This window comes from Rhinolophus hipposideros (genome assembly GCF_964194185.1).
Source record: "Rhinolophus hipposideros genome assembly, chromosome: 14".
NCBI classification, from domain to species: domain Eukaryota; kingdom Metazoa; phylum Chordata; class Mammalia; order Chiroptera; family Rhinolophidae; genus Rhinolophus; species Rhinolophus hipposideros.
In genome coordinates, this window is record NC_138060.1 from 58,361,146 (window position 1) to 58,376,862 (window position 15,717).

The 15,717-nt window shown below is 40.9% G+C and overlaps 1 protein-coding gene across 1 annotated transcript in view; it reads left to right on the plus strand.

Annotated features, from left to right (window-relative positions):
* Positions 1–68: 68 nt before the first annotated feature.
* The window catches only part of KIF15 (kinesin family member 15), a 50,357-nt gene continuing 34,708 nt past the window's right edge, over positions 69–15,717 (plus strand). The window contains exons 1-6 of the mRNA XM_081071410.1: positions 69–167; positions 6,070–6,112; positions 6,643–6,826; positions 8,722–8,798; positions 12,765–12,802; positions 14,606–14,703. Of these exons, the coding sequence (XP_080927536.1) occupies positions 149–167; positions 6,070–6,112; positions 6,643–6,826; positions 8,722–8,798; positions 12,765–12,802; positions 14,606–14,703 (459 nt within the window). The 5' untranslated portion in view covers positions 69–148. The remainder of the gene's footprint in view (positions 168–6,069; positions 6,113–6,642; positions 6,827–8,721; positions 8,799–12,764; positions 12,803–14,605; positions 14,704–15,717) is intronic.

Consider the following 15,717-nt stretch of genomic DNA (forward strand, 5'->3'; position numbering starts at 1 on the left):
TGGCGACCTCCGGGCAGGCGTCAACGTCCTGCCCGGGCGCCAAATTCAAATTCGCGGCCATCTTGAGCGGGCGGAATCCCGGCGCGCGGCGCGGCTGGAGGCGTGGGCGGCGGCTGCGCGGGTCTAGGGAGCCGGAGGGGAGGGTGCCATGGCGCCCGGCTGCAAAAGTAAGTGTGGCCGCCAGGCTTCGTGACCCCGTCCCTGCCCCCAAGTACAGCCGTGAAAGGATGGCCGCCGCGCCCGCCCTCGGGGTTCCCGCGGGGCGAGGAGCGGGGGGCGTCGGGGGTCTCTCGGTCCCTCAGAGACACCGACGGGGCCGCTCCTTTCCCGTCCGCCCGGGCCTTGGGCGCAGCTGCAGGCGCTCGGGCTGCACCGGGCACCGGGGACGGGAGCGCTCGTCGGGGAGCCTGGCCGACGCTTCCCTGGCGTTCGCGGCCCTGCCTCTCCCGTGTCCCGGCCGGGGCCTGTCTCGGTGTCCCCGTCGGAGGGCGGCCCTGGCTCTCCCCTCCTGCTGCAGGTTTCCTCAGTTACTGACCTTCCAGAGGGGAGAACGTACCCATGTTCCACGCACGCCTGTCTCTTTGGACGGCTCTCTCTAGGCCCTCGGAGGAGGAGGGACTTTTAAAGCACAATCAGCAGTGACTTTATACCCTCAAATCCCTGTCATCTTCCGCTCAAGGAGAGCCCTCCGAGTCCTTCCTCTTTGCACAGAGAGGAGCGCTGTCATTGTGGCGTCTGACAAACCCTGGAATTGCCACTAATTTGTCGGGCCGTTGCTGTTCCCGTGCACGACAAACGCCACCTCTTCACATTGCCCACGCCTTGGAGAGGTTTTGCTTTTTCAAGCTAATTTTGAGCTGCTCTCGTGGACCTCAGCGACTGGTATGAATGGTAGCGAGGACAGGCCTATGTGAGAAGACTAAAGAAATTGTGAGCTTTTGCTGTTTGCACGGGAATGGTGCTAGCCGTCCGTAGTAACGCTCTTCCGATGTGTTTGTGGTCTCCTTTACCTTTTCGGTCAATCGTAACCTTACCGGGACACCTCCTTGGGCCCTCTTTTGCCACCTGAAATGTTCCTTCTCTTTCACCGTTTTTGGTACTCAAGGAATATTAGCACACAAGTTGATACATTGTTGCACCAAAATGTTCAGGGTGCTTCTGTACAACCACAGTACTTGTTCAGTAAATCTGGACTCCAGGAAAAGGATGCCTGTGCTATATGCATGTGACTGTCAGAGGACTCTGTCCAGTTTATGCGTCACTTTCCAGAGGTGATGGGAGCAAGGGCATTCACAGCTCCCCTTTGTGATGGGGGTGATTTCCACGGGGGCGCGGGGGTAGGGGTGCTGTCCCACTCCTTTCAGTTTGTTAGCAGAGTGGAGGTTGATGGCATCCCAGGCAATCATTGTCAGCAGTGCAGAGACCTGCAGCATGAGGTGGGCGCACAGGGGAGGAGAGAGCCCATGCAGTGTTCTCTGCAGCTGTGCCTTTTGTCCCCACGAAGGTTGTTTCCTGTGACACCATTGGCACTAGGGGTTGCTGACCGAAATCAGAGAAATGAGAATGTGAAATATAATCCTAATGAAATTGACTGAGCTTAACTTTCCCTTTCTGAATTTAAGCATATTTGGTCAGATGCTCCCTATGTGTTTATCTGGGCTGCAGAGTAAAGCATCTGGTGGTCTTCTTAAAGCAGAAAGGCTCTTTAAAAAATGTACTGTTTTGTTGCGGTGTAACTTACAGTCAAGGACACAAACCTGAAGGCGGCTACTCACTGAATTTTTATGTATGAATACACTCTTGTACCCACCGCCCAGATCAAGAGATAGAATGATTCCTGTACCCCAGAAAGTTCCCTGTGATCTTTCCTCTTTAATAACTGCCCCACCCCTGAGCATTCGCATTTCTGTCACCATTGATTGGTTTTGCTTATTCTTAAACTTCATGTAAATGGTACAATATTTATCCTTTTTGTTCTGGCTTCTCTCACTGAACATTATGTCTGTGAGCATTGCTTAGTTGTTGTATGCAGCAGCTGTTAATTGTTTTTCATTGCTGTGTAGTGCTCCATTATGTCCATATCCCGTAATTTGTTGATTCTCCTATTGATGGGCATTTGGGTTTGTTTGCTGTGAATATTCTTCAACATATTTTAAGGCGGACAGCTTGAGGACCTCAAAATTGAAAGAGTTTTACAGCGAATGACTATAAGGGCCCCTCTGTAATGCCAGCTTACTATGGCAGCCACATGATACAGTTTTTCTACTCCCGTTAACCTTTGATTAAGATGCAGCATGATGACGTGGTTAAGAGTATGAGCTCTGGATCCAGAATGCCTGTGTTCAAATCCTAGCATTTCTCACTGACACTTCCTCAGATCTCAATTAGAAATCATGCCAGATCTATTTACCTCCATGTAATTTTTCATTTCATTTTATCTCACTAGTGGCATATTAGCTTTTCTTCTTGTTGTGGTTGCTGTACTTCTTGTAAACATTTCATTTTCGAATCATTTTAGATTGACAGAAAAGTTGTACACATGTGCAGATCAGTATTTATCCAGTCACTAGCTCTCTCTGTGAACCTCTCTTCTCTGATTTTTTTTTACCTTACAAATTCTAGCTGCCTCGGCTTCCATGATTGTGCGGTCTGTTGTCTAGTGTCTGAAAACTCGTGATGTATGTTTTGCCCATTTTCATACTTAACACGGAGAGTGACTTCAGTCCCCATTACTCCATGGCCACCCAGAAGTAGAAGTCTGGATGTTTTCGGTCATCGTTACATCTAGGTGTTTCAGTCTCCCATTTGAAAGCATAGAGCATTTATCAGGGCTCTGAACCCCAGTTTTTGTACCTCTAATCTGCACGTCTGTTAAAAACTCTGCTCAAATTCTCAGTCTCTTAGCTGCAGCTTTCAGAATCTGCAGTCTCTTCCTGGGAAAAAGCAGCCTCAAATGCTGTGTAAATGCTTCCAGGCTTTGGGCTTCTGTCCTCTCTGGGGTTTTGGCTACACAATTCCTGACTGCCTACAGGGAGATGTTGTCTGTCATTTTTCTGCTTTTCTAGTTGCTTTCTGGAAGGAGGGTTGGTCTGAAATAAACTAGTCTTTTAGTTCTGGGCAGTAATAGTAAGAAAAGCCTTACTCTAATAAACTCAGTTTTATTCCAAGATTTAAAAAAAATCTGTATCTGAGGAAGTCTAAAAGGTAGAAAGAAGATTAAAACAAGTGCTGTCAGCATAAAGAAAAGCTATAACGGTAACCCATGGTAATGTCATCTTTTTCTGCCACACTTCTTCCTGCCTAGCAACTCAAATCCTGGTTCTCTTACTATGGGATGTACAGGGATAGCGTGAACCTTTTAATTTCAAGTGGTTTAAAAACAAAAGCTTTGGCGGCGGCCGGTTAGCTCAGCTGGTTAGAGTGCGGTGCTCTTACAACAAGGTTGCCGGGTTCGATCCCCGCATGGGCAATGTGAGCTGCGCCCTCCACAACTAGATTGAAACAACTACTTAACTTGGAGGTGATGGGTCCTGGAAAAACACACTTAAAATAAATTGAAAACAAAAAATGAAAGTTTGTATAAAATGCATCTTTTGCTGTCATCTTGAGGATTATGGTTCTTGTAGATGATAGTTGTCTTGGTCTGTTTTGGCTGCTCTAACAATCATAACATAAACTGGGGGGCTGTATAAACAACAGACATTTATTTCTCCACAGTTCTGGAGGCTGGGAAGTCCACATTCATGGCCTTGGCAGCTTTGGTATCTGGTGAGGGCCCGCTTCCTCACAGAGACTGTCTTTTTGGTATAATAATCTCACATGGCAGAAGGGAAATGCTAGTATCTCTCTGGGGTCTCTTTTATGGACACCAATCCCAATTATGGGGGTTCTCCCCTCATGACCTCATCACCTGCCAAAGTCCTCACCTTCTAATACCATCACTTTAGGGTTTAGGATTTCAACCTATGAGTTTGGGGGGACACAAACATTCAGACCATAGCAATGGTAAAATGACGACTTATCCATCATTTGCACAGAATTGAGAGGTTGACTGCATTCATTGACTGCTTTTGCGGGGTACGCTGCCTTTAAAGACACTTGAAATTAGGTTCCTGGTTTCACCTTCTACCCGGAACACCTTCTACACATCCAGGTACCTGTCTGACAAAAGCCTTTCTATATTTTGCTGACCTTTTCTGCTGTAGGATATCTGACCCCTGCTCATATCATCTATTCTAGTCTTAGTTTACTTCTTTCTCCAGCTCTTCATAAGGACCAAACTTCAGTTTTCTTAACATGAAAGCTTTCTTTTTTTATCCTGGCGTGCTCATTTGTTTTCAGTTTTGCTAAAGGTACAGAGAGACCGTTTCTTTGATGCCGACTCTCGGGGGAATTGTGAAGGGCAGGTGGGGATATTGGGCAATGCGTGGCCTGTTTTCTGCTTCATAGAGAGACCTTTGCTTGAGAGTGCAGCTGGAAAAGGTGGTCTCCAGAAACCAAGTTGTTCTGTGGTAAATACTTACTTTGAGCTCCTATGCTATGAGCAGAATAGAAATTAAGCAGTCCGTTTTCCTGGTGTCTTTAGTATTCATTCATTCAAAGATCTTATTGAGAGCTCACTGTGTGTCAGGCATTACTCTAGGTAATGCTTTATGGTCAATTTGGAAGAGAAAGAGTAAACAAATTCAACATATATTATGATGGCACTAGTAATACGTTTTTTCAAGGAAAATAGGGCCAAGAAAGGGAGCTGGGGGCCGGGACAATAATCTCTCAGAGGCCTCTGACCTATTTCCTGAGCCTCGTTGGAGCGGTATGCACATGTGCACATGTGTGTGGCAGCCTAGGGTCCTCCTGACTTGCCTCTCCCCATGGGGAACCACTGCCTCCTCCAGGACGAGGGTCATCAGGGCCCCAGTGTTCTCAGCACTCTGTGGCCAAGGAAAAGCCCCCTTCCAGAGTGGAGGCTGGGGGCAGGGAGGGAGCCCCCACTTCCCTCAACCCTGCTCACCTGGCACTTAGCATCAGCAATAGGCAGCTGGCCGAACACAGCATGTGAACCTGATCAGCTGTCCCTCCTGGGAAGCCAGTCCTCCAGCTGGGAGCCTAGGGACAGGGATCCCAGTGTCCTTGGCTGTGCGCTTTGGAGTGGAGCCTCCACCTCACCGAGCTGGGAGGGGGCGGCCATCTGGGTTCCGGAACCACAGACTCACCTTTCTTAAGGGATTTTTCAGAGACTTTCTTGATTTTTCTTGATTTGTCGTTTGCCTTTAGGCCCGTTTCTAGAGGCTTTCAAGTGGTTTTTAATTTTTCATTTTATTTCACCAGCTCCACTCGGCAGTGGGTCAGTGGAGTTCCTCCCACTGGAAGTTAATCTCTGACTTTTTGTTTTAACAGTCAGACTACCAGCTGGGTTGAGAGTGGATGGGAGTTGGGGGATGAGGGAGTGAGAGAAACAGGGAGACTGTTGCAATAACTCAAGTAAGGGATGTTGCTGGCTTGCTTCCATGGTGGTCATGGCAGTGGATTTGACAAGAGGTGGTAGGATTCTGAATGTACTTTGAAGGTAGGGCCAAAGATTGACTAACAGATTCGGTATGAAGTATGAGAAAGCAAGGGGTGAGGGGTGGCTCTCAGGGCCTGAGCAATAGGAAAGATGGAGTTGTCGTGGATTGGGATGGAGAAGCGTGGTGGGGGTGGGGTGATCAGTAGCTCAGTTTTGGGCACATTATATTGGAGACATTGCCTATTGGACATCTAATTGGAGATGTCAAGTAGGTAATTAGATGTAAGAGTCTGGGGCTCAGGTTTAAATTTGGGAATCATCAGCATATATATTATATAGCATTTACAATGATGGGACTGGATGTCATCACCAATAGATTGGGTACGGATAGAACAGAGAGGAAGATGAAGGCCTGGGCCCTGGAATGCCTGCTGTCAAGAGGTCAGGGAGCTGAGGGGACAGAGGGGTGTCAGCAACTGAAGAGCAGGCTGGATGAGAATGGGAATTTTATACCGCACTTAAAAAGAAAAACACCTTTAATGACTTGTTTTCTTTTTTTCTAGCTGAGTTGCGCAGTGTGACAAATTGTCAATCTAACCAACCAAGGTAAGGAAAAACCTTGTTGATGACAGCAAAAGAATTAGTGATGTAGTTTTGCTAAAATAACCATTTAGCATAGTGAGGGGTACTTGACACAAGGGGTATTTGTTTCAGAATTAAGCTTGATCCTTGGCTACCTGGAAATCTGGAAAAATCACATCTCCTCATCCTCTCTGCTCTGTCAAGTTACAGGCTTACAGGCTAAAAGATGGAATCAGTACTATAATTCTTCTCTGTTAGGATGACTTATTTTATTATTGTTATTAAGAGGGAAATGAGAAACAAGCTCCAAGCTCCTTGAAATCAACACCCTTTGAGTTGATTTCAAGCAAACGCTTGTAAAGATGACTATCCTGAAGCAAATCAGTAAAGGGTATGGGCCACGCACGACTCTTTTAAAAGGGATAAATGTAAATGGATAGATTTGGGGTTTTGTTGGAAACTCTCAGTATAGAAACTAAGGCAATATGAGACTCGGGTCTGTTTTCAGTTTTCTTTCCTCCAGTAAACTTAGCTGCTCCATTTTTCGTCTTTAGTAATGAAGGTGATGCCATCAAAGTTTTTGTGCGAATTCGTCCGCTTACAGAGGGTTCTGGCTCAGCTGATGGAGAGCAAAACTTATGCTTATCTGTGCTCTCCTCCACGACGCTCCGGCTGCACTCCAACCCTGAGCCCAAGATCTTCACGTTTGATCATGTCGCAGACATGGACACCACTCAGGTAATGATCATTCTGGAAACTGAACTTTCCACTTGGAACGTGTAAGATTGTTACTTGTGAGGATTTCATTTCGGGTCTGTTTAGTCTGATCTCAGGTAAGGAAGCTCAAACATTCCATAAATATTTTAAATTTAATTTTATGAAATAATATGTCTTCCTTCATTAAACTTTGTACCAGAATGAGAAGCCTGCTTTAGGCGTACTGTCCCTCTCCATCCAGTGATGGAGGTTAGTGAAGGGGTACTTTCCAGAGCCACTTGGGTGATGGATAAGTACAGTTGAACTGGCTAGTTTATGGAGAGTGTCTTAGTTATGGCAGTTATAACAAATATATAATAGACTGGGTGGCTTAAACAAAATCATTGATTTTTCAGTTCCTGGAGGTTGGCAAGTCTAAGATATAAAGGCCAGGAGATCCAGTGTCTGGTGAGGACTCCTCTCCTGGCTTGTAGACACTGTGTCCTTACTGGTGGAGAGAGGGAGGGTTGGAGAGCAAAGGGGAATGGGACAGTAAGGGAGAGGGAGACCTAAGTACCTCCCAAAGGCCTCATATCCAAATCCCATCACGTGGGGGATTAGAGTTTCAACATACGAATTTTGGGAGGGACACAAACATTCAGTCCATAACAGAGAATGATAAATTTAAGATTACTGTGCTGTCAATAACTGTTTTTCTAATTAAGGACAATTTAGTTAATATCTAGGCAGCACTACCAGTAGAACTTTCTGCAGTGATGGAAATGTTCTGTATTTGGGCTGTCCATTACAGTAGCCTCTGGCCACATGTGGCTATTTAATTAATATTAAATCAAACTTGAACTTCGGTTTCTCAGATGCACTAGCCACATGTGGCTGTTGAGTACTTGAGTATCTAGTGTATCTACACACCTGAGTTGTAGTTCATTGAAATTTAAATAGCCACATGGCTACTAGTATATTGGACATCACAGGTCTTTGTTATTTCCCAACACATATGCATGTCTTTGCTGAGACATTTAGATCTTCAGATATTTTCTCTTTTCATCTAGGGCGTGGCTGGATAATGGAAATATAAAGTGAGCCACATATATAATAAAAAATTTTCTAGTAACCACATTTTAAAAAAATGTAAAAAAGACACAGGTAAAATTAATTTTAATTCTGTATCTTATTTAACCCAGCATATCCAAAATATTCTTGCAACATGTAATCAACATAAAGCAAGTTATTGATGAGGTATTTTCCTTTTTTTTCCATGCTCAGTCTTCCAAATCTGGTATGTATTTTATACTACAACACATCTCAAGTTGGAGTAGCCACGTTTCAGGTGCTGAATGGCTACGTAGGGCTCATGGCTACTGTGTTAGACAGTGTAGGTCTAGGAATTCCTGCCTTGTTGATAAGCCTGCATCTACTTACATGTAAAAAAAAATTGGATATTGGTTATTTAGTACATGCTTGTGAGAAAAAAGCAGTGAAGAACATATAGGGCTATATATCTTATGCTAATACAGTATAACATTTGCATGTAATGTGCTAAACAAAATTCTGTATAATGTGTAGATGTGAGCTTTAAATCTAGAATTGTAGAGGAGATTGACATAGATATGTTTAAAGTTTTGTCATCTTAGATGTTTTAGCCTTTTTTTTTTCCAGAGGAGCAAAGATTTTTATTAAAGCGAAAGTACAGCTGTCTTATGACAGGGGGTACCTGAAACTGGGATGCCCACTGGCTAAGGCAAAGGCTCTTATTTTTATCTGTTTTAGCCTTTTTTAAATAGTGGATATAATTTTCATGTTATTGTCAACGTTAAAAAAAATGTAAGCACACAGTGTTTATTATATTTTAGAATGTAGTTTAGGAAAAATGTTTCCATTTTTATGAAATGCTAACTATCGGACGCTTACATTTGTAGGAGTCTGTGTTCTCAGCCGTGGCCAAAGGCATTGTGGAGTCTTGCATGAGCGGTTACAATGGTACCATCTTTGCATAGTAAGTTGTTGACTGTGTCCTACAGGGGAACAACGATGAGTGCTTCTGCATTTCCTGTGGCTGGTGTAGCAAAGTACCACAAACTTAGTGGTGAAACAACACAGATTTACTGTCTTACAGTTCTGTAAGTCAGAAGTCTGACACAGTCTCCCTGAGCTAAAATCTAGGTGTTAGCGGGACTGTGTTCCTTTCTGGAAGCTCTAGGGAGGATTTCATTTCCTTGCCTTTTCTGGCTGCACATGACAGGCCACCCACATTGCTTGACTTACAGCCCCCTGTCTGTCTTCAAAGCCAATAACGTGCAACTCCATCTCTTCCTTAGTCACATGGCCCCCTGACTAGAGCTGGGACAGGTTCTCTAATTTTAAGGACTCATGTGATTAGATTGACCCCCCTGGATAATCAAGGTGGAAGGGATTAAATCCACCTCTTGGAGAGGAGAATATCTACTTACATATCACAGCAGGTTCTCGAATAACACAGCAGGTTCTCGAATAACATTGTTTTGTTATGATATTGATGAGAGGCCATAGGAACTTAACTCGTGTTTATATCGATTAGCCTACGGTACAATTGGTTTCATTATCATCAGTAGCCACAGAATCTGTTGACAACATTAAGAGAGGACTTACTGTATTTAGAATCTGTAAGGAAGAGTCGTCTCTTCTCCATTTATTTATATATATATACATGTATATATGTATATATATGTATGGTATGGACTCATGTATGTTTATACCTTGGATTATAATCCAATACCACATTACATTTATCTTGTTGCTCATGTTGTTCTCACTTGGCCATTGGGGTCTGTTTGAGGTTGGTTTCTGTGTTCTGTTGAATGTCACATCTTTTGTTTTTTTGAGCACTTCCGTTATGATGTTACAAGATGTTCCTAGGCCTAAAATCAGCCATTTTGCCAAAGAACCCTGGTTCCTTTTATTGGAAAATGGTATTTAGAATCCAAGATCTGGTCACTAGGTGTGTTTGTTGCTACTGGAGTATCATTGCATCTAGGCCGTCTCAGAAAGAGCTAGGTAATATATGTATATACACTAAGTCATGTATGTAGGCATATTTATAATTGTTTCTGTATCTATCCATTTGTATATATGTGTGTATATATATGTATATATATGTGTGTGTGTGTGTGTATATATATATATATATATATATATATATATATATATGAAGCTAAACGAGAGTTCATCGTGATGTCTCTGAGTAATCCAAGGCTTTAGAATTCATATAGGTTGTTCATTCTAGAAACAGTGAACCTATAGGGTTCATTCTAGCCTTTTTCTGTCTATCTATAACTTCCCTTGCAGAAAAACCCGGCTCCCACCTCTGTCATCCATTTATTTTATTTGTTCAACCCCAGTACACATGTAAAGCAGTTTCAGAATGGTTAGCCTATGTTCCTATGAGAAACAAATTTACCAAGTACGGTGTTTATGTACAGATCCTTTTATTTTTTTTAAGCCTTACAATTTCTAGTCAAAACCTCATTTTCTACAGTTACTTAGGTCGACTCCTTTCCTACCCATCCCCTTCAGTGCATTTATGCCAGGTACTTGTAATACAGCTAGAAGCATTCCATCCTTGGGGCCCTGATGCCCTGGCTGATGTGTTTTGCTTGTTTATTGAGTTTGCCCTCTTTGAAGTTCACCCATTGTAATACACAGTTGTGTAGTGTTTTGATAAATGCACAGAGCCATGTATTTATGACCCCAGGACTCAGGAGAATAGTTCCCACTGTTTGTCCTTTTTGTAGTCAGACACTTCCCCTTCCTCCAACCCTGACATCCAGGGTATACTGATATATTTTTCCATTCCTGTAGTTTTGCCTTCCAGAGCGTCATATGAATGGAATCATACAATATGTAGCCTTTTGGATTTGGCTTTTTTCTCTTAACATGATGCATTTAGGATTCATGTATGTTGTTGCATGCATCAATGGCATATTTTCTTTCGTTTTTTCTAAATAGTATTTCATGTATGGATGTACCACAGTTTGTTTATTTCTCTGCTACAGAATATCTTGGTTGCTTCCAGTTTTTAATGATTATAAATAAAGTTGCTACAAATATTTGAATATTGGTTTTTGTGTGAACATAAGTTTTCACATCACTTGAGTAACTATACGCCGTTGCTGGGCCATATGGTAAGTCTGTGATTGCCTTTATCAGAGACGGCCAAACTGTCTTCCAATTGTATATTTAAAGTGAGCAATGATCCTGAATTTCTAAATGTTGACAGCCTTAAAATATTGCTAGAGATTTAATGTTGGAATGTAAGTTGGAGGTCCAGAGAGCAGTGAGACGTTGGCAGTTATACAAGGTGAATTTTAGTATCATTTCAGATTTATTTCATAAACAGGAATATAATTTGTAGTGTATTGTTTTCCTTTTCTCCCAGCAATAGACTTTTTACGAGCATTAAAATTTCTTTAAAATTTATTTTAATTATAGTTGACATACAATATTATATTAGTTTCAGGTGTACAACATAGTGATTCAACATTTATATATCTCATGAAGTGATCACAATAAGTCTAATAACTGTCACTGTATAGTTATTACAGTGTTATTCACTGTATTCCCTATGCTGTACATTGCATCCCTCTGACTTACTTTATAACTGGAAGTTTATACTTCTTAATTGCCTTCTCCTTTTCTGCCCATCGCTAGCAATGGATTTTTAAATTTTATTTATAACTAGAGGTTTTTAATAGGATGTATAGTGAATTATGCAGTTTTTTTTGAGCAGCTGATTTTTTGTGTGTGCATGTGTGCCCTTGGTTCATTCACAGTCAGCTCAAAACACAAGGAAATAAAAAAAATGCATTAAGAAGTTTAAATATTGTACATATGTCTATCCTTCAAAATGTGCCTTTGACTTTTAAGATTATTTTTCAGTTGTGTTCAGAACTAAACGTTCTCTTGAGAGGTGAGGCAGCTAACTGTTTTTTCGTGTCTTCTCAAGAGAAAAACGATTTTTGTTTTCACGGAATATTTTGAGTGGTGAAGTTCAAAAATGAATTTGAAATAAGAGCCCCCATTATCAGAGATTACGTATCTTCAGAAGTGTTTTCTTTCAAGACCCTGGAGGCATGCTAATTGTCACGTTTAATATATGGCATTCATTAATAACTTAATGAAAATACTTGTGGGAGTGGAGGGTAGAAATGCGAAACGCTTGGAGAGCCATGAGTGTTTGATTTATTGGTTGGGTTAGTGAACTTTCTGGTTTACCTAAGGCAGTCCCAATTCTAGAGTAATTATCAATAGTGTCCCCTTTACTCTCAAGTAGGGGACTCAATAATATCCAGTACTCATTCTGAGTGACTAACGTTTTTTTGTTTTTAGTTTTTTGTTAACTCCTGTTTCGCAGGATGATTGAGAAGATATGACACTAACCACAAAAATCAAGCTCACAGCCTAAGGATTTTTAAAAATTGCTTTATTTTTAAATGATGATATTTTGGTATCTTTTAAAGGCAGAATTTAGGAAAGGAATTGCTGCATTATTTAGATTAGCAAAAATTAGAAACAAAAGTCCAGTTTGTTCTGGTTAAATGAATTATGATATATTGAACAGCTGAAAAAATAATGAAGTAGATCTCTACTCACCTGGGAAAATAGCTGAAGTAAAATTTAGGGGAAAAAGAAGTTGCGGAGCAGCATTAAGAGCATCATTCCAATGTAAATAAAAATTTATTGAAAACTCTGGCGGCTGTGTTTGTACAATCTGGAAGCATTTATCAGACAATAACACTTGGTTAGCTCTTAGTGGTAGACCAGGAGAGAAAGAAAATGGATCATTTGCTTTTTACCTAATATAATTCAAAAGAAAGAAAATAAGCTCTTTGTGGGGAAAATTTATATACTAGTAGACCATATTAAAGTAGAAGGGTAAGAGGTCTTCTAAATTTCATGTGTGAATATATAAAACTTTTTTTTACAGTGGACAGACTGGCTCAGGGAAGACATTTACTATGATGGGTAAGTAAATTAAAGATTAATACTTGCTGGCTTAATCTACTTTCTATGATGATATCGTGTAGTACATTTTTGGGGAAGGCATAATTTCTGTACATATATGATGTGGACCTCATAAAATTGGGAATATTTCCCAGTCTTCTGTCAGGCTGCAAATTCTATGATCGCAAAATCCATGTTTGAAGCTGTGTTCCCAGCTCAATGCTTAGCACAAAATAGGTTCCCAATAAGCAGTCTTTGAAGTGGTTTAGTGGGTTTTTATGTATTTATATACTTTGTAACCACTACCCAGATCCAGATTCCTAGTCAGTAACTACCCTACTCCCATCCCCTGAAATAAATATTACTCTGACTTCTATCATTAGTCTTGCTTGTTTTTGAACTTTTACAAATGAAATTTTACTGTGTGTACTCTTCTTTTAGGTTTGGCTTCTTTCTCTCAGCATTAAATTTCTAAGATTCCCTCATGTTGTTGCTTGTAGTAGTGATTTATTTTCATTGCTGTGTAATGTGTTATTGTATGACTACCGTAATTGTCCATTCTACTGTTGATCGATGTTTGCATTATTTCCAGTTTGGACCATTTGAATAATGCTGCTGTGAACATTTTTTCTTGTATGTGTGTTTTAAAGTCTTTTCTGTTTCATATGTATCTAGGAGTGGAGTTGCTGCATCATAGTATATCAGCTTTAGTAAATAAATACTGCCGGTTTCCACAGTGATGTGTGGAAGTGTCAGTGGCTCCACATCCTGTCCACACTTGATGTTGTCAGCTTTTAAGATTTTAGCCATTCTGGGGTGTGTGTAGTATTATCTCATTGTGTGTTTATTTGCACTTCCTTGATGTCTGTTGACAGCTGAGCACCTTTCAGACACTTACTGGACATTTGAATAGCCTCTTGGTAAAATGCCCATTCAAGCTTTTTTCCATTTAAGAAATTAACTTGTCTTTTTCTTACTCATTTGTGGGAATTCTTCCCTCTCACTCCCATACACCAGCCTTTTGTTAGTTCCTTTGATCTCTAAGGCATATTAAACCAATATTTATAGCAACTTCTAGGTCTTTTCTAGCTATATTTTTTCTTACATACTCATATATATATATATATATATATATATATATATATAATTAGTATTCTGTAAAATCCTGTTATTTACTTATCCAATCACATCTCCCCCTTTCCCTAATATTTACAAAATAGAGATAGTATTACTCTGTATTTTTCTGTCTCCATAGAAATCTTTTGAAAGATTCCTACAGTATGTTCCTTACTAGCTTGGCTTTTACTGCCCAATTTAAAAAATATTAGCAAATGCTAATTTTTAATAATAACCTGTAAGGTAGTTCTTACCATTATTATCCCCATTTTACAGTTGGGAAATCCAAGAGAATAAGTAATTAGCTTATGGCGACACAACCAGTGGGTACAGGTCAGCCCATGAGATTGAATATTATATGTAAGAAGTAAAGTACAATTGTTTGGTATTTCTGCTAATTTTGGTACTTGGCAGGAGGAAGAATTTCAAGGATGGTACCTAGATGGATTTTTTAAAAATTTATTAAACAACAACTAGTTTTTAAAGTTGGTTAGTGACTGTTGTGGGCCTGTCCTTCAATCCTATGGATAGGCAGGTTCTATTGTGCAATCTCTCACAGACCCAAGTTTAACTTGTTTGGGGGCACAGATAGGAAACTATATAATGTGTCATCTTATTTCTGTATAAATTGCCTTTCAGTGTTGCCATTTTGAAGGACTCCTGTAATAAGAACAAAAATAAACAGCTATATATTTTACGGTTTTTTAGGACCATCTGAATCTGATAATTTTTCTCATAACCTGAGAGGAGTAATCCCACGAAGTTTTGAATATTTGTTTTCCTTAATTGATCGTGAAAAAGACAAGGTAAAACTTACTGTAAAAATAAAGCAATTCTATGAAATACCTACTTTTGAGTCGTTAGCTACTAATAACTCATGATACATGGAGGGGTTGTACTTTACAATGTGGATAGGCTTAGCGTATAGAAAGTGTAGGATAAAACAAAACTTGGAATTCTAAGATAAAATGAAGGATTCTGAATTTTTTTATTGTCCGAAAGTTTTTAATTTATAAAACTTGCATCATCCGTGAACCCAGATTGCTGGTTTAAAAGAAAGAAGAATAGTGCTTCTTAGGCATTCAGATTTTGCAAGAGAGAAAGTGTAAAGAAAGTCTTAACTGAGGAAACCAGATTCACTGAGCTCCATCACCCCTGTACTGAGGCTCACCGTTCACTGCAGGTGTTGATAGATCCTCCTGATGGCCAGTAGTGATGGGCCCATCGTTACCTTTTTTGCAGCACATGCTACCACCTGACTGTGATCTCCTTGTTCCACATGTGGTGTGGCTCCATCATCCGAGGCTGTGGGCTTTCCTCTTCCATTGGCTCCCGGGTTGGGCCATTCTCACGACTGTGCTTCTCTAGCTTGCTAAGTTCCAGGCTGAAGAGCTCTCAGTGTTCTATGTTCTATTACATGTGTACCAAGGACACTGATACATACATTGGTTTGCCACTTACTCCTTTGCGGAAACTGTCCCTAACTCTTGCAGTTAGACATGCACGTAGCATGCCAGTGAAATGTTTAGTGCCTTGCATTTCTGTGCTTGAAAATTCTACAGAGAGGCCTTTAAAATAAATTATTTTTGGTCTTTGAAAAAAGAATGTAACACTTCAAATAAAATTTTATGAGGAAGTCCAGCATGGAAGACAAATAAATAATGGGATTGCCCATCTGGACAGCTCAGTTCCCAGCACTTCTGGTTCCCAGCACTTCTGGAAACTTCAGGGATCCTGGAACCACAGGTGCTGCTTTAAAATATAATGGTGTGTTGAAACTAGTTATCTAGATTTTTTGACTGACTTTTAGGTATCTAGTG